Below are 20,569 nucleotides of genomic sequence, written 5' to 3'. Positions count from 1 at the left end.
CCACACCCCCAATAACTGCCCCAGACCCCCCAATAACTGCCCCCCACCCCAATAACTGCCCCAGACCCCCCAATAACTGCCCCCCACCCCTGTAACTGCCCCCCCCGTCCTGCCCCAGGTTCCTGCAGACGGCCGAGATGGTGAAGCCGCCGACGCCGTCGCCGAGCCACGACTCGAGCGGGGCCGGGCCCGAGGAGCCCTCGGAGTACTACCCACACCTGGGTAATTAATAACGGATAATTAACAGAGATAATTAAACATAGAGATCATTAATGGGTGGTTCCTGAGCCCTCGGAGTACTACCCACACCTGGGTAATTAATAACGGATAATTAATTAGTGTAGGGATCATTAATGGGTGGTTCCTGAGCCCTCGGAGGTACTACCCACACCTGGGTAATTAACGCGTAATTAATTAGTGTAGGGATCATTAATGGGTGGTTCCTGAGCCCTCGGAGTGCTGCCCACACCTGGGTAATTAATAACGGATAATTAATTAATGTAGGGATCATTAATGGGTGGTTCCTGAGCCCTCGGAGTGCTGCCCACACCTGGGTAATTAATAACGGATAATTAATTAATGTAGGGATCATTAATGGGTGGTTCCTGAGCCCTCGGAGTGCTGCCACACCTGGGTAATTAATAACGCATAATTAATTAGTGTAGGGATCATTAATGGGGTGGTTCCTGAGCCCTCGGAGTGCTGCCCACACCTGGGTAATTAACGCGTAATTAACAGAGATAATTAACATAGAGATCATTAATGGGTGCACCCTGAGCCCTTGGAGTGCTGCCCACACCTGGGTAATTAATGCTTAATTAATTAATGTGTGGGTAATTAATGTATGGATAATTAATGTAGGGATCATTAACACATGGATCCTGAGCCCTCGGAGTGCTGCCCGCACCTGGGTAATTAACGCGTAATTAATTAGTGTAGGGATCATTAATGGGTGCATCCTGAGCCCTCGGAGTGCTGCCCACACCTGGGTGAGGGAATCCATAGATATTAATTTCTAGGCACTTATTAATTACTTTATAATTTATAGATATTGATTTATTGACCTGATCTGGTGTGCCCGTTTAACCCTTTACTGCCCGCAGTGTTCGTGCAGACCCGCGCCCCCCCGAGAGCTTCTCCCCCCAAATGCCCCACAGGTGCCCCCCAGGTGCCCCCAGGTGTGCCCAGGTGTGCCCAGGTGTGCCCAGGTACCCTCAGGTGCCCCCCAGGCCCCCCCCAGGTGCCCCCAGGTGTGCCCGTTTAACCCCTCGTTTGCCAACAGTGTTCGTTGCAGACCCACACCCCCCGAGTGTTTCCCCCCCCAGGACCCCCTCAGGTGCCCCCAGGTTGATGCCCAGGTGCCCCAGGTGTGCCCAGCTGTGCCCAGGTGCCTCAGGTGCCCCATTTAACCCTTTGTTTGCCGCAGTGTTCGTGCAGACCCGTTGCCCCCCCGAGTGCTTCTCCCCCCAAATGCCCCCCAGGCACCCCCAGGTGTGCCCAGGTGTGCCCAGGTACCCTCAGGTGCCCCCCAGGTGCCCCCAGGTGTGCCCAGGTGTCCCATTTTAACCCTTTGTTTGCCGCAGTGTTCGTGCAGGACCCGCACCCCCCCCGAGAGTTTCTCCTCCCAGGTTCCCCCCAGGCACCCCCAGGTGTGCCCAGGACCCCCCCAGGTGTGCCAGGTGTGCCCAGGTACCCCAGGTACCCCCGGGTGTGCCCATTTAACCCCTTGTTTGCCGCAGTGTTCGTGCAGACCCGCGCCCCCCCCGAGAGTTTCTCCCCGCGCCGCCTGGGGCAGATGCAGCGCGTGCTGGGCCGGCTGATGGCGCACTCGCGCCTCAAGTACCGGGGTACGGGGAATGGGGGGATTGGGGGGGATTGGGGGGGTCCCAGGTGGAGTTTGGGGGGTTTGGGGGGTCCTGGGGGGGGTTTTGGGGGGCAGTTTGGGGGGGATTTGGGGGGTCCTGAGGGGGTTTTGGGGGGTCCTGGGGGGGATTTGGGGGGGTTTGGGGGGTCCTGAGGGGGTCCGGGGGGTCCTGAGGGGATTTGGGGGGTCCTGGGGGGGGATTTGGGGGGGATTTGGGGGGTCCTGAGGGGGTTTTGGGGGGGTCCTGGGGGGGATTTGGGGGGGTTTGGGGGGGTCCTGAGGGGGTCCGGGGGGTCCTGAGGGGGATTTGGGGGGGTCCTGAGGGGGATTTGGGGGGGATTTGGGGGGTCCTGAGGGGGATTTGGGGGGGATTTGGGGGGTCCTGAGGGGGATTTGGGGGGTCCTGAGGGGGTTTTGGGGGAGATTTGGGGGGTCCTGAGGGGGTTTTGGGGGGGTCCTGGGGGGGATTTGGGGGGGTTTGGGGGGTCCTGAGGGGGTCCGGGGGGTCCTGAGGGGGATTTGGGGGGTCTGAGGGGGATTTGGGGGGGATTTGGGGGGTCCTGAGGGGGATTTGGGGGGTCCTGGGGGGATTTGGGGGGGATTTGGGGGGTCCTGAGGGGGTTTTGGGGGGGATTTGGGGGGGCATTTGGGGGGTCCTGAGGGGGTCCGGGGGTCCTGGGGGGGATTTGGGGGGTCCTGGGGGGGATTTGGGGGTCCTGAGGGGGTTTTGGGGGGTTTTGGGGGGGATTTGAGGGGTCCTGGGGGGGATTTGGGGTGTCCTGGGGGGGTTTGGGGGAATTTGGGGGGGTCCCTGAAGGGGTTGGGGGGTCCTGGGGGGGATTTTGGGGAGATTTGAGGGGTCCTAGATAAATTTGGGGGGTCCCAGGTGGAGTTTGGGGGGTTTGGGTGGAGTTTGGGGGGTCCCTGGAGGGGTTTGGGGGGTCCTGGGGGATCCTAATTAGATTTTGGGGGAGTTTGGGGGGTCCTGGGGGGCATTTGGGGGGGGGTTGGAGTCTCCCAGGTGGAGTTTGGGGGGTCCTGGGGTGGATTTTGGGGGTCCTAGGTGGAGTTTGGGGGGTTTGGGGGGGTCCTGGGGGGTTTGGGGGGGTCCTGGGGGGATTTTGGGGGTCCTGGAGGGGTTTTGGGGGGATTTGGGGGGGATTGGAGGGGTCCTAGATAAATTTGGGGGGGGATTTGGGGGGTCCCAGGTGGAGTTTGGGAGATTTTGGGGGATTTGAGGGGTCCTGGGGGGGATTTTGGAGTAAATTCTGAGGTAATTTTGGGATAAATTTGGGCTGATTTTGGGGTGAATTTTGTCCATTTGGGGGTGAATTTTGGGGCGATTTTGGGATATTTTGGGCTGATTTGGGGCTGATTTTGGGATAAATTTGGGGTGAATTTTGGGATTAGTTTTGTCCATTTTGGGTAAACTTTAAGTGTTTTCTGTCCCTTTTTGGGTGATTTTGTCCATTTTGGGGTGAATTTTGTCCATTTTTGGGTGAATTTTGAGCTGATTTTAGGGATAAGCTTGGGCTGATTTTTGGGCTGAATTCCTCCATTTTTGGTCAATTTTGGGTTTCTTTGCCCCCCAGGCTCGCTGTCCATGCAGGAGCTGCTCCCCTCCCCCCGGGGTGAATTTTTGGGGTGATTTTTGAGCTGATTTTAGGGATAAATTTGGGCTGATTTTTGGGCTGATTTTTGGCTGAATTCCTCCATTTTTGGTCAATTTTGGGTTTCTTTGCCCCCCCCCAGGCTCGCTGTCGATGCGGGAGCTGCTCCCCTCCCCCCCCCGGGGGTGAATTTTGGGTGTTTTTGTCCATTTTTGGGGTGATTTTTGAGCTGATTTTAGGGATAAATGTGGGCTGATTTTTGGGCTGAATTTCTCCATTTTTGGTCAATTTGGGTTTTTTTGCCCCCCAGGCTCGCTGTCGATGCGGGAGCTGCTCCCCTCCCCCCCCGGGGTATTTTTGGGGTGATTTTTGTCCATTTTTGGGGTGATTTTTGAGCTGATTTTAGGGATAAATTTGGGCTGATTTTTGGGGTGAATTCGTCCATTTTTGGTCAATTTTGGGTGGGTTTTGCCCTTTTTGCCCCCCCCAGGCTCGCTGTCAATGCGGGAGCTGCTCCCCTCCCCCCCGGGTGAATTTTTGGGGTGATTTTGGTGGTGAATTTTGTCAATTTTTGGTATATTTTGAGTGAATTTTGTCCATTTTGGGCTGAATTTTGGGGTGAATTTCTCCATTTTTGGTCAATTTTGGGTTTCTTTGCCCCCCCCCCCAGGCTCGCTGTCGATGCGGGAGCTGCTCCCCTCCCCCCCCGGGGTATTTTTGGGTGAATTTTGTCCATTTTTGGGGTGAATTTTGAGCTGATTTTAGGGATAAATGTGGGCTGATTTTGGGCTGAATTTCTCCATTTTTGGTCAATTTTGGGTTTCTTTGCCCCCCCCCAGGCTCGCTGTCGATGCGGGAGCTGCTCCCCTCCCCCCCCGGGGTGAATTTTTGGGGTGATTTTGGGTGAATTTTGAGCTGATTTTAGGGATAAATGTGGGCTGATTTTTGGGCTGAATTCCTCCATTTTTGGTCAATTTTGGGTTTCTTTGCCCCCCCAGGCTCGCTGTCGATGCGGGAGCTGCTCCCCTCCCCCCTGGGGTATTTTTGGGGTGATTTTTGTCCATTTTTGGTATATTTTGAGTGAATTTTGTCCATTTTGGGCTGAATTTTGGGGTGAATTTCAGGTGATTTTGGTCAATTTTGGGTTTCTTTGCCCCCCCCCAGGCTCGCTGTCGATGCGGGAGCTGCTCCCCTCCCCCCCCCGGGGTGAATTTTGGGTGATTTTTGTCCATTTTTGGGGTGATTTTTGAGCTGATTTTAGGGATAAATGTGGGCTGATTTTTGGGCTGAATTCGTCCATTTTTGGTCAATTTTGGGTTTCTTTGCCCCCCCCCAGGCTCGCTGTCGATGCGGGAGCTGCTCCCCTCCCCCCCCGGCGCCCCCCCCGCCCCCCCCCGAGCCCGAGGTCAATCTGTTCCTGCTGCCGCCCCTGGAGGAGGAGCCCGAGGACGCCCTGCCCCGAGGTGAGACCAGTATAGACCAGTACGGACCAGTTTAAACTGGTATAGGCTGCTATGGACCAGTATAGACCAATACGGACCAGTATAAACCAGTGCGGACCAGTATAAACCAGTATGGACTGATATAGACCAGTGCGGACCAGTACGGACCAGTAAGGACCAGTATAAACCAGTATGGACCAGTTTAAACTGGTATAGGCTGCTATGGACCAGTATAGACCAGTACGGACCAGTATGGACCAGTATGGACCAGTATAAACCAGTATGGACCAGTATAAACCAGTATGGTCTGATACAGACCAGTATAGACTGATATAAACCAGTACGGACCAGTACGGACCAGTATAGAGACCAGTACAAACTGGTATAGACTGATATAGACCAGTATAGACTGATATAGACCAGTATAGACTGATATAAACCAGTATAGACCAGTACGGACCAGTACGGACCAGTATGGACCAGTAGGGACCAGTATAAACCGGTGCAAAACAGTATAGACCAGTACGGACCAGTATGGACCAGTGCGGACCAGTATGGACCAGTATAGACTGATATAAACCAGTACGGACCAGTATGGACCAGTACGGACCAGTATGGACCAGTACGGACCAGTATAGACCAGTACAAACTGGTATAGACTGATATAGACCAGTATAGACTGATATAAACCAGTATAGACTGATATAAACAGTATAGACCAGTACGGACCAGTATGGACCAGTATAAACCAGTATGGACCAGTACGGACCAGTACGGACCAGTATGGACCAGTATAAACTGGTATAGGCTGATATGGACCCGTACAGACCAATATGTACCAGTATAAACCAGTTTAAAACCAGTACAGACCAGTATGGACCAGTGTAGACCAGTATAAACCGGTACAAACCAGTACGGACCAGTATGGACCAGTACAGACCAGTGTAAACCAGTATAGACCAGTAAAAACCAGTATAAACCAATATAAACCAGTTTAAACTGGTATAGACTGATATAGACCAGTATGGACCAGTATAGACCACTACAGACCAGTACACACCAGTATGGACCAGTATGGACCAGTATAGACCAGTATGGATCCCTGGGGATGGTCCCAGTACCCCCTGGACTCCTCACCAGTACATCCCAGTCCATCCCAGTATCCCCCTGTCCCCCCAAAACCCCCTCCCAGTCCATCCCAGTCCAAACCAGTACAAACCAGTATATCCCAGTACAAACCAGTATAAATCCCTACAGGTGGGGGAGGGGCGCTGTTCCCGTTCTGGGGGCTCGGGGGGCTCCTGGCCCGGCTGCGGGGGGAGGGGGGGATCCCGTCCCAGTCCAAACCAGTCCAAACCAGTACAAACCAGTCCAAACCAGTACAAACCAGTATAACCAGTATAATTCCCCGCAGGTGGGGGAGGGGCGCTGTTCCCCGCCCTGCCCCCCTTCCGCGGCCGGGGGGGGCTGGGGGGGCTCCTGGCCCGGCTGCGGGGGAGGGTCCTGGCGGCCGCGCGCTCCCAGTTATCCCACAGCCTGCTGACCGAGCGGAACTGGTGAGACTGGGAGGGACTGGGGGGGGACTGGGAGGGGGTTTGGGGTTACTGGGTTATACTGGGAGGGACTGGGGCGGGATTGGGGGGGACTGGGAGGGGCTGGGAGGGGACTGGGGGGACTGGGAAAGGGTAAAGGGAGATTTGGGGTTACTGGTTTATACTGGGAGGGACTGGGAGGGGATTGGGAGGGGATTGGGGGGGACTGGGAGGGACTGGGAGGGACCTGGGGGGGGACTGGGATAAACTGGGAGGGACTGGGAGGAGATTTAGGGGGGCTGGGAAAGGGTTAAAGGGGGATTTGGGGTTACTGGTTTATACTGGGAGGGACTGGGAGGGGATTGGGGGGGACTGGGAGGGGGTTTGGGGGTTACTGGTTTATACTGGGAGGGACTGGGAGGGGATTGGGAAGGGATTGAGGGGCACTGGGGGGGACTGGGAGGGACTGGGAAAGGGTTAAAGGGGGATTTGGGGTTACTGGTTTGTACTGGGAGGGACTGGGAGGGGATTGGGGGGACTGGGGGGGATTTGGGGGGACTGGGATAAACTGGGAGGGACTGGGAAAGGGTTAAAGGGGGATTTGGGGTTACTGGTTTGTACTGGGAGGGGGTTTGGGGGGGGACTGGGGGGACTGGGAAAGAGTTAAAGGGGGATTTGGGGGTTACTGGTTTATACTGGGAGGGACTGGGGGAGACTGGGAGGGACTGGGAGGGGACTGGGATAAACTGGGAGGGGACTGGGAGGGGACTGGAGGGACTGGAAGGGATGGGGGGGACTGGGATAAACTGGGATGGGACTGGGAAAGGGTTAAATGGAGATTTGGGGTTACTGGTTTATACTGGGAGGGGATTGGGGGGACTGGGGGGGACTGGGAGGGACTGGGAAGGGATTGAGGGGCACTGGGATAAACTGGGAGGGACTGGGAAAGGGTTAAATGGAGATTTTGGGTTACTGGTTTTATACTGGGAGGGAGTGGGGGGAACTGGGACAAACTGGGAGGGACTGGGAAGGGGTTAAGGGGCAATTTGGGTTACTGGTTTATACTGGGAGGGACTGGGAGGAGGTTTGAGGGCAGCTGGGAGGGGACTGGGATTAACTGGGAGGGCATTTCTTACCTGTACTGGTCCGTACTGGTCCGTACCGGCCCGTACTGGTCCATACTGGTTTATACTGGTCCATACTGGTTTATACTGGTCCATACTGGTGCAGGTTCCATTACGCCGCCCGCATCTGGGACGGGGTGAAGAAATCCTCGGCCCTGGCCGAGTACGGCCGCTTACTGGGCTGAACTGGGAGCACTGGGAGCCGCCCCCCCCGCGCCAATAAACCGCCAAAACCGCCTCGTCTCGCTCTTAATTAGCGCCGGATGTTAATTAATTACCGCCTCGAGGGTTAATTAGGTGTAATTCCCCTCATGGAGGTTTAATTACCTTGGCTCCGCCCCTTTCCCCTCACGGCTTCCCGCGCTTGGAAAAGGGCGGGAAGAAACCCCACGTGACCATAGAGGCGGGAGGACTTGCGGGGTAGAGCGCCTCCGCGCGCCATGCGCAAACAACGGAATACTGAGGTGAAACCATAGAGTTCGGGGGGCGTTTGGCAGAGCGCCTCCCACAGGGCCGCTCTGAGGCGGCTTCCGGCGGAGCTCTGAGGGGGCTTCCGGCGCAGCCGTGAGGCGGAGCGGCCATGGCGGAGATCCCCTTCACGCGGGTGGTGTCGGTGACCAGCGCGGACCCGGTGGGCCCGGGGAGGGTTCGGCAGCACCGGGAGGAGGCTCCGGTACCGGGGAGGGGGGAAAGGGGTCGGGTGCTGAGCGTCCGGTGCGTCCGCAGCGTCACCCGGCGGAGAATCTGCTGAGGCCCGAGGATGGCGGGAAGTGGAGGGGAGCGGCGGCGGGGGAGAAACAGCTGAGGCGTGGTGCTGGAGGTGGGACTGGGAGGGACTGGGATGGACTGGGAGGGACTGGGAGGGGATTGGGGGGGACTGGAGGGGATTGGGGGGGACTGGGAGGGGACTGGGATGAACTGGGTTAAACTGGGAGGGGATTGACAGGGACTGGGATGAACTGGGAGGGACTGGGAGGGGATTGAGGGGGACTGGGGGGTACTGGGTTAAACTGGGAGGGGATTGAGGGGGACTGGATGAACTGGGTTAAACTGGGAGGGGATTGAGGGGGACTGGGATGAACTGGGTTAAACTGGGAGGGGATTGAGGGGGACTGGGAGGGGATTGGGGGGACTGGGAGGGACTGGGTTAAACTGGGAGGGGATTGACAGGGACTGGGAGGGACTGGAGGGGATTGGGAGGGACTGGGTTAAACTGGGAGGGGACTGGGATGGACTGGGATATACTGGGATATACTGGGAGGGAATTGGGTTTAAACTGGGAGGGGATTGACAGGGACTGGGATGAACTGGGTTAAACTGGGAGGGGATTGGGGGGGACTGGGAGGGGCTGGGTTAAACTGGGAGGGATTGGGAGGGACTGGGAGGGGATTGACAGGGACTGGGAGGGACTGGGAGGGGGATTGGGGGGACTGGGGATGGACTGGGATATACTGGGAGGGACTGGGAGGGATTGACAGGGACTGGGATGAACTGGGTTAAACTGGGAGGGGGATTGGGGGGGACTGGGAGGGGCTGGGTTAAACTGGGAGGGGATTGGGAGGGGACTGGGAGGGGATTGACAGGGGACTGGAGGACTGGGAGGGGATTGGGGGGGACTGGGATGGACTGGGATATACTGGAGGGACTGGGAGGGGATTGACAGGGACTGGGATGGACTGGGTTAAACTGGGAGGGACTGGGAGGAGATTTGGGGTTACTGGGATGGACTGGGAGGGGATTGAGGGGGACTGGGAGGGGATTGAGGGTTACTGGTCTATACTGGTCTATACTGGGACGGCCTGGGGGATTACTGGGTGTTACTGGTCTATACTGGTTTATACTGGGAGCTGACCGTGCCCCCAGCTGGGCGACGCCCCGCCCATTCACTCCCTGCACGTCGGAACTGGGGGTTACTGGTTTATACTGGTTTATACTGGGATGGACTGGGAGGGCAATGGGGATTACGGGGTGTTACTGGTCTATACTGGTTTATACTGGGAGCTGACCGTGCCCCCAGCTGGGCGACGCCCGCCCCATTCACTCCCTGCACGTCGGCAACGACGGCGCCGCCTTCGTGGAGGTGCTGCTGGGATCCTCGGCCGGGGGGGACTTCCAGGTGAGCCGGGGCACCTGGGGGCACCTGGGCACACCTGGGTACAGCTGAGATACACCTGGGGGCACCTGGGATACACCTGGGATACACCTGGGATACACCTGGGGGGCACCTGGGCACACCTGGGGACACCTGGGTACAGCTGAGATACACCTGGGCACACCTGGGGACACCTGGGATACACCTGGGGGGCACCTGGGCACACCTGGGGGCACCTGGGATACACCTGGGGGCACCTGGGCACACCTGGGGGCACCTGGGGGCACCTGGGCACAACCTGGGTACAGCTGAGATACACCTGGGGGCACCTGGGGACACCTGGGTACAGCTGAGATACACCTGGGGACACCTGAGATACACCTGGGGGCACCTGGGGGCACCTGAGATACACCTGGGCACACCTGGGCACACCTGGGCACACCTGGGATACACCTGGGGGCACCTGGGCAGACCTGGGGACACCTGGGTACAGCTGAGATACACCTGGGCACACCTGGGGACACCTGAGATACACCTGGGGACACCTGGGCAGGGCTGGGACACACTTGGGGGCACCTGAGATACACCTGGGGGCACCTGGGATACACCTGGGGGCACCTGAGATACACCTGGGGGCACCTGGGATACACCTGGGGGCACCTGGGATACACCTGGGGGCACCTGGGCACACCTGGGATACACCTGGGGGCACCTGGGATACACCTGGGGGCACCTGAGATACACCTGGGGGCACCTGGGCACACCTGGGCACACCTGGGATACACCTGGGGGCACCTGGGCACACCTGGGGGCACCTGGGGGCACCTGGGGGCACCTGAGATACACCTGGGATACACCTGGGATACACCTGGGCACACCTGAGATACACCTGGGGGCACCTGGGATACACCTGGGGGCACCTGGGATACACCTGGGATACACCTGGGGGCACCTGAGATACACCTGGGGACACCTGGGCACACCTGGGATACACCTGGGGGCACCTGAGATACACCTGGGGGCACCTGGGCACACCTGGGGACACCTGGGATACACCTGGGCAGGGCTGGGACACACCTGGGGGCACCTGAGATACACCCGGGGACACCTGGGCACACCTGGGATACACCTGGGCCTTATCTGGCATTACCTGAACTCACCTGGGCACACCTGGGCCTTACCTGGACACACCTGGGGTCACCTGAGACTTACCTGGGCACACCTGAGCCTCACCTGGGCCTTATCTGGGCACACCTGGGATACACCTGGGCACACGTGGGGCTACCTTGGCCTTACCTGAGCACACCTGGGCACACCTGTCCCCACCTGTGCCCCTGCAGGTGCTGCTGCCCAGCGCGGCGCTGATGTCGCCCAGCGAGAGCCGGGCGGGGGCGGGGCCGGGCCGGGTGCGGCTCTTCGGGCCCGAGGCGCTGGTCAAGCGTCCGGCCACGCCCACGGCCAGGTGCGACCGGCTGCAGGTGGTGCTGAGCCAGCCCTACTGCCAGGTGAGCGCACCTGGGGGCAAGGGGGGTACCTGGGAGGGGTCAGGACTCACCTGGAGCTCACCTGAGGGGGATTAGAGCTCACCTGGGGGGGATTAGAGCTCACCTGAGGGGGATAAGAGCTCACCTGGGGGGGGTCAGAGCTCACCTGAGGGGGATTAGAGCTCACCTGGGGAGGGTCAGGGCACACCTGGAGCTCACCTGAACTCACCTGAGGGGGTCACGGCTCACCTGAGGGGGATCAGGACACACCTGAGGGGGGTCACGGGTCACCTGAGTGGGTCAGAGCTCACCTGGGGAGGGTCAGGGGTCACCTGAAGGGGTCAGGGGGCACCTGGAGCTCACCTGAGCTCACCTGAGGGGGATTAGAGCTCACCTGAGTGGATCAGGGCTCACCTGGAGGGAGTCAGGACACACCTGGGGGGGTCAGGACACACCTGGAGCTCACCTGAGGGGGGTCAGGACACACCTGAGGGGGGTCAGGACTCACCTGGAGCTCACCTGAGGGGGGTGGGAATACACCTGAGGGGGATCAGGAGTCACCTGAGAGGATCAGGACTCACCTGGGGGACCCAGGTGAGCTCACCTGAGAGGGTCAGAGCTCACCTGGAGGGAGTCAGGACTCACCTGAAGGGGTCAGGACACACCTGGAGCTCACCTGGGAGGGGTCAGGACTCACCTGAGGGGGGTCAGAACTCACCTGGAGCTCACCTGAGCTCACCTGGGGGGCTTACAGCTCACCTGAGAGGGTCAGGACATACCTGAGGGGTCTGGAGCTCACCTGGGAGGGGTCAGGACTCACCTGGAGCTCACCTGAGGGGTCAGGGTTCACCTGGGAGGGATGGGAACACACCAGGAGCTCACCTGGGTGGGCGTGGCTCACCTGTGGGGGCGTGGCTCACCTGGGGGGGGGGCGTGGCTCACCTGAGGAGGGTCAGAGTTCACCTGAGGGGTCTGGAGCTCACCTGGGGTGGTCAGGTCTCACCTGGAGGGATCAGAACTCACCTGGGGGAGATGGGAGCACACCTGAGGGGTCTCAGGGCTCACCTGGGGGGCGTGGTTCACCTGGGGGGGCGTGGCTCAGCTGCTGGCCCCGCCCCCCAGAGCCGCCCCTACGGCCTCGCTTTCATCCGAGCGTTCGCTGCCCCCGAGGAGGGAGAGGAGCCGGCCCCAGCCCCCGGTGAGTGACCAGAGAGAGTGACCACTGACCACAGAGTGACCACTGACCACGGAGTGACCACTGAGTGACCCTGAGTGACCAGAGAGTGACCACTGGGTGACCACTGACCACTGAGTGACCCTGAGTGACCACTGACCACTGAGTGACCCCTGAGTGACCCTGAGTGACCACTGACCACTGAGTGACCAATGGGTGACCCTGAGTGATCACAGTGACCAGTGAGTGACCACTGAGTGACCACTGACCACTGAGTGATCAATGAGCACTGAGTGACCCTGAGTGACCACTGAGTGACCACTGACCACGGAGTGACCACTGACCACGGAGTGACCCACTGAGTGACCACTGGGTGACCACTGAGTGACCACTGAGTGACCCTGAGTGACCACTGACCACTGAGTGACCACTGAGTGACCCTGAGTGACCACTGAGTGACCAGTGAGTGACCCTGAGTGACCACTGACTGACCACTGAGTGACCACTGAGTGACCACTGACCTCTGAGTGACCCCTGAGTGACCCTGAGTGACCACAGTGACCAATGAGTGACCACAGTGACCAGAGTGACCACTGACTGACCACTGACCACTGAGTGACCACTGAGTGACCACAGAGTGACCACTGAATGACCATGGGTGACCACTGACCAGTGAGTGACCACTGACCACTGAGTGACCACAGTGACCATTGAGTGACCACTGACCACTGGGTGACCACTGAGTGACCAACTGACCACTGACCACTGGGTGACCACTGAGTGACCAGAGTGACCCAGAGTGACCCTGAGTGACCCACAGTGACCACAGTGATCACTGACCAGAGAGTGACCACTGAGTGACCACTGAGTGACCCTGAGTGACCACTGAGTGACCCCCTGCCCCCTGGCTGCCCCCGGCTGACCGCTGCCCCTCCCCCAGCCGCGCCGCCTGGGTCCGTTCACGCTGCGCCAGGAGGGGGAGGGGAGCCCCCGGCGCCCCGCCCGGGGGCCCTGTGTCTACCAACGCCCCCTCCCCCCACCTCAGGTGAGCCCCCGCCCCCACCTCCTGCCGGCCCCTCCCCCTTCAGCCCCTCCCCCACCACCTGTACAGCCCCTCCCCCTTTCAGTAAAGCCCCTCCCCCCTTCAGCCCCTCCCCCACATCAGATAAAGCTGCCCCTCCCCCATTTTAATTAAAAGCCCCTCCCCCCCTTCAGATAAAGCCCCCTCCCCCCCTTCAGCCTCAGCCCCTCCCCCCTTCAGCCCCCTCCCCCCACATCAGATAAAGCTGCCCCTCCCCCATTTTAATTAAAAGCCCCTCCCCCCTTCAGATAAAGCCCCTCCCCCCCTTCAGCCCCACCCCCCTTTCAGCCCCTCCCCCACTGCAGGTAAAACCCTCCCCCACCTCTGGTACAGCCCCTCCCCCACCTCAGGTGAGCCCCTCCCCCCCCCTTTCAGCCCCTCCCCCATCTCCAGTACAGCCCCCTCCCCCAACACAGGTAAAGCCCCTCCCCCAACTTAGATAAAGCCCCTCCCCTGCCCAACCCCCTCAGCCCCTCCCCCACCTCAGGTGAGACCCTCCCCCCTCAGGAACAGCCCCTCCCCCAGCACAGCTGAAGCCCCTCCCCCATTTAAAGTAAAGCCCCCTCCCCCACCTCAGGTAAAGCCCCTCCCCCACCCCAATTAAGTCCCTCCCCAACCCCAAATAAGCCCCTCCCCCACCCCAATTAAGCCCCTCCCCCCACCCCAATTAAGCCCCTCCCCCATCCCAATTAAGCCCCTCCCCCACTCCAGATAAGGCCCGTCCCACCTGCCCCTCCCCCACCCCATTAAACCCCTCCTGCTGCCCCTCCCCCACCCCTGATGGTCTCTGCCCCTCCCCCAGCCCCCGCCCCTCCCCCCCCCCGGGCCCAGCTACGCCTCGGCCGCGCTGCGGGGGAGCCCCGGGGACGGCGCCCAGGTAAGGGACCCCAAAACACACCTGAGACCCCCCCAAAAACACACCTGGGACCCCAAAACACACCTGAGATACACCTGGGGGACCCCAAAACACACCTGGGACCCCAAAACACACCTGAGATACACCTGGGACCCCAAAACACACCTGGGATACACCTGGGACCCCCAAAACACACCTGGGACCCCCCCAAAATACACCTGGGACCCCCCAAAAATACACCTGGGACCCCCCAAAACACACCTGGGATACACCTGGGGGACCCCAAAACACACCTGGGACCCCAAAACACACCTGGGACTCCAAAAACACACCTGGGACCCCCAAAAACACACCTGGGGGACCCCAAAATACACCTGAGATACACCTGGGGCACCAAAACACACCTGGGACCCCCCAAAATACACCTGGGATACACCTGGGGGACCCCAAAAATACACCTGGGACCCCAAAACACACCTGGAATACACCTGGGACCCCAAAACACACCTGGGACCCCAAAATACACCTGAGATACACCTGGGGGACCCCAAAACACACCTGGGATACACCTGGGACCCCAAAACACACCTGGGACCCCCCCAAATCCCACCTGGGACCCCCCCCAAAACCCCACCTGGGACCCCCCAAACCCCCCCAAAACCCCACCTGGGACCCCCCAAACCCTCCCAAAACCCCACCTGGGACCCCCAAAATTCACCTGGGACCCCCCAAACCCCACCTGGAATCCCCCAAAAGCCCCCTGGGGATCCCCAAACCCCTCCAAGCCTCACCTGGGACCCCCCCAAAATTCACCTGCGACCCCCAAACCCCCCCTGAGACCCCCCAAACCCCTCTGGGGATCCCCAAACCCCCCCTGGGACCCCCCAAACCCCACCTGGGACCCCCCCAAACCCCCCTGGGGATCCCCAAACCCCTCCAAGCCTCACCTGGGACCCCCAAAACCCCATCTGGGACCCCCCAAAATCCATCTGGGGACCCCCAAACCCCCCCCTGGGACCCCCCAAAACCCCACCTGAGACCCCCCAAACCCCCCCTGAAGACCCCCAAACCCTCCCAAAACCCCACCTGGGACCCCCAAAATTCACCTGGGACCCCCCAAAATCCCACCTGGGATCCCCCAAACCCCACCTGGGACCCCCCAAAACCCCCCTGAAGACCCCCAAACCCCCCACCCCCCCCCATTCTAACCCCCCTTTCTCTCCCCACAGCCCCCCAAACGCCGCCTCCCCTCCCCCACCACCACCCCCAAAAAAAAAAACCCCCAAAAAACCCTCCCCTTCCAAAAACCCCCAAAACCCCGGACCCCCCCAAAATTCAGGACCCCCCCCGAAGCCGGGACCCCCCCCGAAAAGGCGGGGCGGGGGTCCCGTTTTGGGGGGGGTGGTGCTGGCGCTGAGCGGCTTCCAGAACCCTCTGCGGGCCGAGCTGCGCGCGGGCGGCCGCGGCGCTGGGCGCCGCCTACCGGCCCGACTGGACCCCCGAGTGCACCCACCTGGTGTAGGTGACCCCTCCCCAAATCCCCCCCGAGGCCACGCCCCCTCCCCGAGGCGGCCACGCCCATTTTTTTGGGGGTTTTTTTGGGTTTTTTTGGGGTTTTTTTAGGTGTGCGTTCGCCAGGACGCCGAAGGCGGCGCGGGCGCGGCAGAGGGGAGGGGTCGTGGTGGGGGCCAGGTGGATTTGGGAGTGCCAAAAGCAGGGGAGGAGGCTGAGCTGCGGGCCGTGAGTACACCTGGGCACACCTGGGCACAGCTGGGCACAGCTGGGCACAGCTGGGAGGGGAAAAATGGGGAAAAACGGTGAAAAAATGGTGAAAATCGGGTGGAATTCGGGTGAAAAATGGGTGAAATTTGAGTGAAAAATGGGGATTTTGGGGGGTTTTGGGCTCACCTGGGCACACCTGGGGGCACTTGGGAGGGATAGAAACACACCTGGGCACACCTGGGGGTACCTGGGGGCACCTGGGAGGGGAAAACCAAAAAAAATTTGGGTGAAATTTGGGTGAAAATTTGGGATTTTGGGGGTTTTGGGCTCACCTGGGCACACCTGGGGGTCGTGGTGGGGGCCAGGTGGATTTGGGAGTGCCAGAGGCAGGGGAGGAGGCTGAGCTGCGGGCCGTGAGTACACCTGGGCACAGCTGGGCACAGCTGGGAGGGGAAAAACAAAAAAAATTTGGTGAAATTTGGGTGAAAAATGGGGATTTTAGGGGATTTTGGGGGGTTTTGGGCACACCTGGGCTCACCTGGGCACACCTGGGATGGAGAAATGGGTAAAAAATGGTGAAATTTGGGTGAAAATTGGGTAAAAATTGGGGATTTTGGGGGGTTTTGGGCTCACCTGGGCACACCTGGGCACAGCTGGGAGGGGAAAAACAAAAAAAAATTTGGGGAAAATCGGGTGAAATTTGGGTGAAAAATGGGTGAAAGTTGAGTGAAAAATGGGGATTTTGGGGGTTTTGAGTTACCTGGGCACACCTGGGGGTACTTGAGTGGGATAGAAACACACCTGGGCACACCTGAGCACACCTGGGCACACCTGGGGGTGGAGAAATGGGAAAAAATGGTGAAATTTGGGTGAAAATTCAGGGTTTTTGGGCTCACCTGGGCACACCTGGGGGTCGTGGTGGGGGCCAGGTGGATTTGGGAGTGCCAAAAGCAGGGGAGGAGGCTGAGCTGCGGGCCGTGAGTACACCTGGGCACACCTGGGCACAGCTGGGCACAGCTGGGAGGGGAAAAACAAAAAAAATTTGGGGAAAATCGGGTGAAAAATGGTGTGAAAAATGGGGATTTTAGGGGGTTTTGGGCACACTTGGGCACACCTGGGATGGAAAAATGGGTTAACAGTGATGAAATTTGGGTGAAGGATGGAGATTTTGGGGGGTCTGGGCACACCTGGGGGCACCTGGGAGGGGAAAAAATGGGGAAAAATGGTGAAAAAATGGGGAAATTTGGGTGAAATTTAGGTGAAAAATGGGTGAAAGTTGAGTGAAAAATGGGGATTTTGGGGGGGTTTGGGCACACCTGGGCACACCTGGGGGCATTTGGGAGGGATAGAAACACACCTGGGCACACCTGGGCACAGCTGGGAGGGGAAAAAACAAAAAAATCTTGGGGAAAATCGGGTGAAATTTGGGTGAAAAATGAGGATTTTGGGGGCTTTTGGGCTCATATGGGCACACCTGGGCACACCTGGGATGGAAAAATGGGGGGAAATGGTGAAATTTGGGTAAAAAATGGGGATTTTGGGGATTTTGAGTAACCTGGGCACACCTGGGGGTGGAGAAATGGGGAAAAACGGTGAAAAAATGGTGAAAATCGGGTGGAATTTGGGTGAAAAATGGGGATTTTGGGGGTTTTTCCTCAGCTGGGCACACCTGGGATGGAGAAATGGGGGGAAATGGTGAAATTTGGGTGAAATTTGGGTAAAAATGTAGATTTTGGGAGTTTTGTCTCACCTGGGCACACCTGGGAGGGGATAAATTGGGAAAAAATGGCAAAAACTGGGTGAAATTTGGGTGAAAAATGAAAATATTGGGGAGTTTTGAGCTACCTGGGCACACCTGGGGTGGAGAAATGGGATAAAAATGGCGAAATTTGGGTAAAAATTTGAGATTTTTGTGGTTTTGTCTCACCTGGGGGCGCCTGGGAGGGCAAAACCAAAAAAAAACCCGGTGAAATTTGGGCCAAAAACGCCGATTTTGGGCTCGCCGTGCCAGGCCACGCCCCCTTTGTGTGTGTTAAGGCCACGCCCCGAGTGGGCGTGGCTCAGCCTTGCCCCGCCCCCAGGTACCTCCTGGACGGCTCCGCCTCCTCGGGCAGCGAGGGGGAGGAGCCTGAGGAGGCCCCGCCCCCTCCGCGCCCCTCCCCCAAGGCCAAAAAGGGGGCGGAGCCTCCTGGAGAGGAGGAGCCCGTGACTCCGCCCCCCGCGGCGCCGGCCACGCCCCCCGAGTCAGGTGACAGCGGCGGCCAATCAGACGAGTGAGTTCTGAGAGAGGGGGCGGGGTCAGACACGGAGTGGGCGTGGCCAGAGATTGTGGGTGTGGCCACATCTTGAGTGGGTGTGGCCACATATTAAGTGGGCGTGACCGTATTGAAGTGGGCGTGGCCTCGTCAGAGTGGGCGTGGCCACACCTTTGTGAGTTCTGCCATGCCCGGGGTGGGCGTGGCCATACATTAAGTGGGCGTGGCCACTCCCTAACGAGGCGCGGTCACATTTTTAAGTGGGCGTGGCCACTCCTTTTAAAGTGGGCGTGGCCACACTCGAGTGGGCGTGGCCACCCTTTACATTGGCATTATCGAACCTGTGGTGGGCGTGGCCACTCTTTAAGTGGGCGTGGCCACTCTTTAAGTGGGCGTGGCCACACCTTTTAAGTGGGCGTGGCCATTCCTTACTTGGACATCATCATACCTCTGGTGGGCGTGGCCATAAAACAAACGGGCGTGGCCAAACCGCAAGTGGGCGTGGTCCTACCTCGAGTGGGCGTGTCCCCACCTCGAGTGGGCGTGTCCCCGGAGGTGGGCGTGTCCCTGAGGTGGGCGTGTCCCCCCAGCCCCTACGGCGGCTCCACCGAGGAGAACAGCGAGGACGAGGAGGGGGAGGGGGAGCCCATCCCCCCCCTGCCGGGTGCGTGCCCCTCCCCCGCCCCTCCCCCACCCGCCCCTTCCCCCTCTCCCTTCTCTGACCACGCCCCCTTTTTTTTTTCTCTCTCTCGCCCCTTCCCCCGCAGATTTTTTTGAGGACAAAACGTTCTTTTTGCACGGCGCCTTCCCCGAGGGGGAGGGGCGGCGGCTGCGGCGCCTCGTGGTGGCCTTCGGGGGGTGAGGCCGGGCCCCGCCGGGGCCTACTGGGGCATACTGGTTTATACTGGGTTATACTGGGCTGGGCTGGGTTGGACCGGGTTAAACTGGTTTGGACTGGGAGGGACTGGGTTATACTGGGAGGGACTGGTTTGGACTGGTTTATACTGGTTTGGACTGGGAGGGACTGGGTTATACTGGGTTATACTGGTTTGGACTGGTTTATACTGGTTTGGATCGATTTGGACTGGGTTATACTGGGTTGGACTGGTTTGGAACGGGTTATACTGGTTTATACTGGTTTGGACTGGGTTGGACTGGGTTAAACTGGTTTGGACTGGGTTACACTGGTTTGGATTGGTTTGGACTGGTTTGGACTGGTCCATACTGGTTTATACTGGTGTGGACTGGTTTATACTGGTTTGGATTGGTTTGGACTGGTTTGGACTGGGTTATACTGGTTTGGACTGGTCTGGACTGGTCTGGACTGGGAGGGACTGGGAGGGACTGGTTTGGACTGGGTTATAGTGGTTTGGACTGGTCTGGGCTGGTTTGGACTGGGTTATACTGGTTTATACTGGTTTGGACTGGGAGGGACTGGTTTGGACTGGGTTATACTGGTCTATGCTGGTTTATACTGGTTTGGACTGGTCTGGACTGGGAGGGACTGGGTTATACTGGTTTATACTGGTTTGGACTGGGTTGGACTGGTTTATACTGGAAGGGGATTGGGGGGGGACTGGGAGGGGCTGGGAAAGGGTTAAAGGGGATTTGGGGTTACTGGTTTGTACTGGGAGGGGATTGGGAGGGGATTGGGAGCTCAGACTGGTCCATACCGGTCCGTACTGGTCCATACTGGTCCGTACCGGTCCATACTGGTTTTTACTGGTTTTCCCTGCTCCCGCAGCTCCCTGGCTCCCTCCCTGGACCAATCAGTGACGCACGTGGTGACGTCACAGGGCTGGGACCCCCGCCTTCGAGGAGGTGTGGCTTTCTAAAAAGGGGGCGTGGCTTTGCTGGGCACTCCCACAAGCCCCGCCCCCTTTAACCCCAAGCCCCGCCCCCTCAGGCACTGGAGCTCCGCCCCTCGCTGCTCTTCGTGCGCCCCCATTGGCTGCGGCTCTGCGGGGAGCGGCTCCGCCCCCTGCCGGCCCAGCCCTTCCTGGTGACGTCATCGGAGTAGCGGTGACGTCATCGCCGCGGACACGCCCCCTTTGTGAGCCACGCCCCCTTTCCTCAGCGCTAATAAAGAGAATTTGGGTAGAAATTAAGGAGTAATTAATGAGTTTTATGGGGAAGTGGGCGGGGCTTTTAAATGTGAGTTTTATGGGGAAGTGGGCGGGGCTTTTAAATGTGGGCGGGGCCGCCTTAAAGGGGCAACGGCTCCTGAGTGGGAATTTTAATTAATTGATTTAAAATGGTGAAAGTTAATTAGGAATTTAATATAAATACTGAAATGTGGATTTTTAAATACTTAAATATTCAGATTATTTTTT

The 20,569-nt window shown here is 58.8% G+C and overlaps 2 protein-coding genes across 2 annotated transcripts in view; both read left to right on the top strand.

Moving 5' to 3' along the window:
- Positions 1-7,809, top strand: part of SMG9 (SMG9 nonsense mediated mRNA decay factor) — a 15,059-nt gene extending 7,250 nt beyond the window's left edge. Inside the window, exons 9-15 of the mRNA XM_064406286.1 lie at positions 119-222; positions 1,740-1,847; positions 3,617-3,659; positions 4,473-4,512; positions 4,811-4,937; positions 6,331-6,472; positions 7,679-7,809. Coding sequence (XP_064262356.1) covers positions 119-222; positions 1,740-1,847; positions 3,617-3,659; positions 4,473-4,512; positions 4,811-4,937; positions 6,331-6,472; positions 7,679-7,757 — 643 coding nt within the window. The 3' untranslated portion in view covers positions 7,758-7,809. The remainder of the gene's footprint in view (positions 1-118; positions 223-1,739; positions 1,848-3,616; positions 3,660-4,472; positions 4,513-4,810; positions 4,938-6,330; positions 6,473-7,678) is intronic.
- A 142-nt stretch (positions 7,810-7,951) lies between these two features.
- Positions 7,952-20,340, top strand: XRCC1 (X-ray repair cross complementing 1). Its single transcript, XM_064406284.1, is given in 17 exon segments — positions 7,952-8,203; positions 8,299-8,385; positions 9,590-9,688; positions 11,005-11,169; positions 12,271-12,350; positions 13,263-13,367; positions 13,779-13,819; positions 14,115-14,280; positions 15,489-15,711; positions 15,713-15,777; positions 15,883-15,951; positions 16,347-16,394; positions 18,063-18,254; positions 18,827-18,900; positions 19,004-19,094; positions 19,981-20,057; positions 20,129-20,340. Coding segments are annotated over 17 exon segments (1,761 nt in total). The 5' UTR covers positions 7,952-8,152; the 3' UTR covers positions 20,257-20,340.
- The last annotated feature ends 229 nt before the right edge of the window (positions 20,341-20,569 follow it).

This window comes from Passer domesticus, unplaced genomic scaffold (assembly GCF_036417665.1).
Source record: "Passer domesticus isolate bPasDom1 unplaced genomic scaffold, bPasDom1.hap1 HAP1_SCAFFOLD_186, whole genome shotgun sequence".
Lineage (NCBI taxonomy): Eukaryota > Metazoa > Chordata > Aves > Passeriformes > Passeridae > Passer > Passer domesticus.
This window is presented reverse-complemented; position numbering and strand designations above follow the sequence as displayed.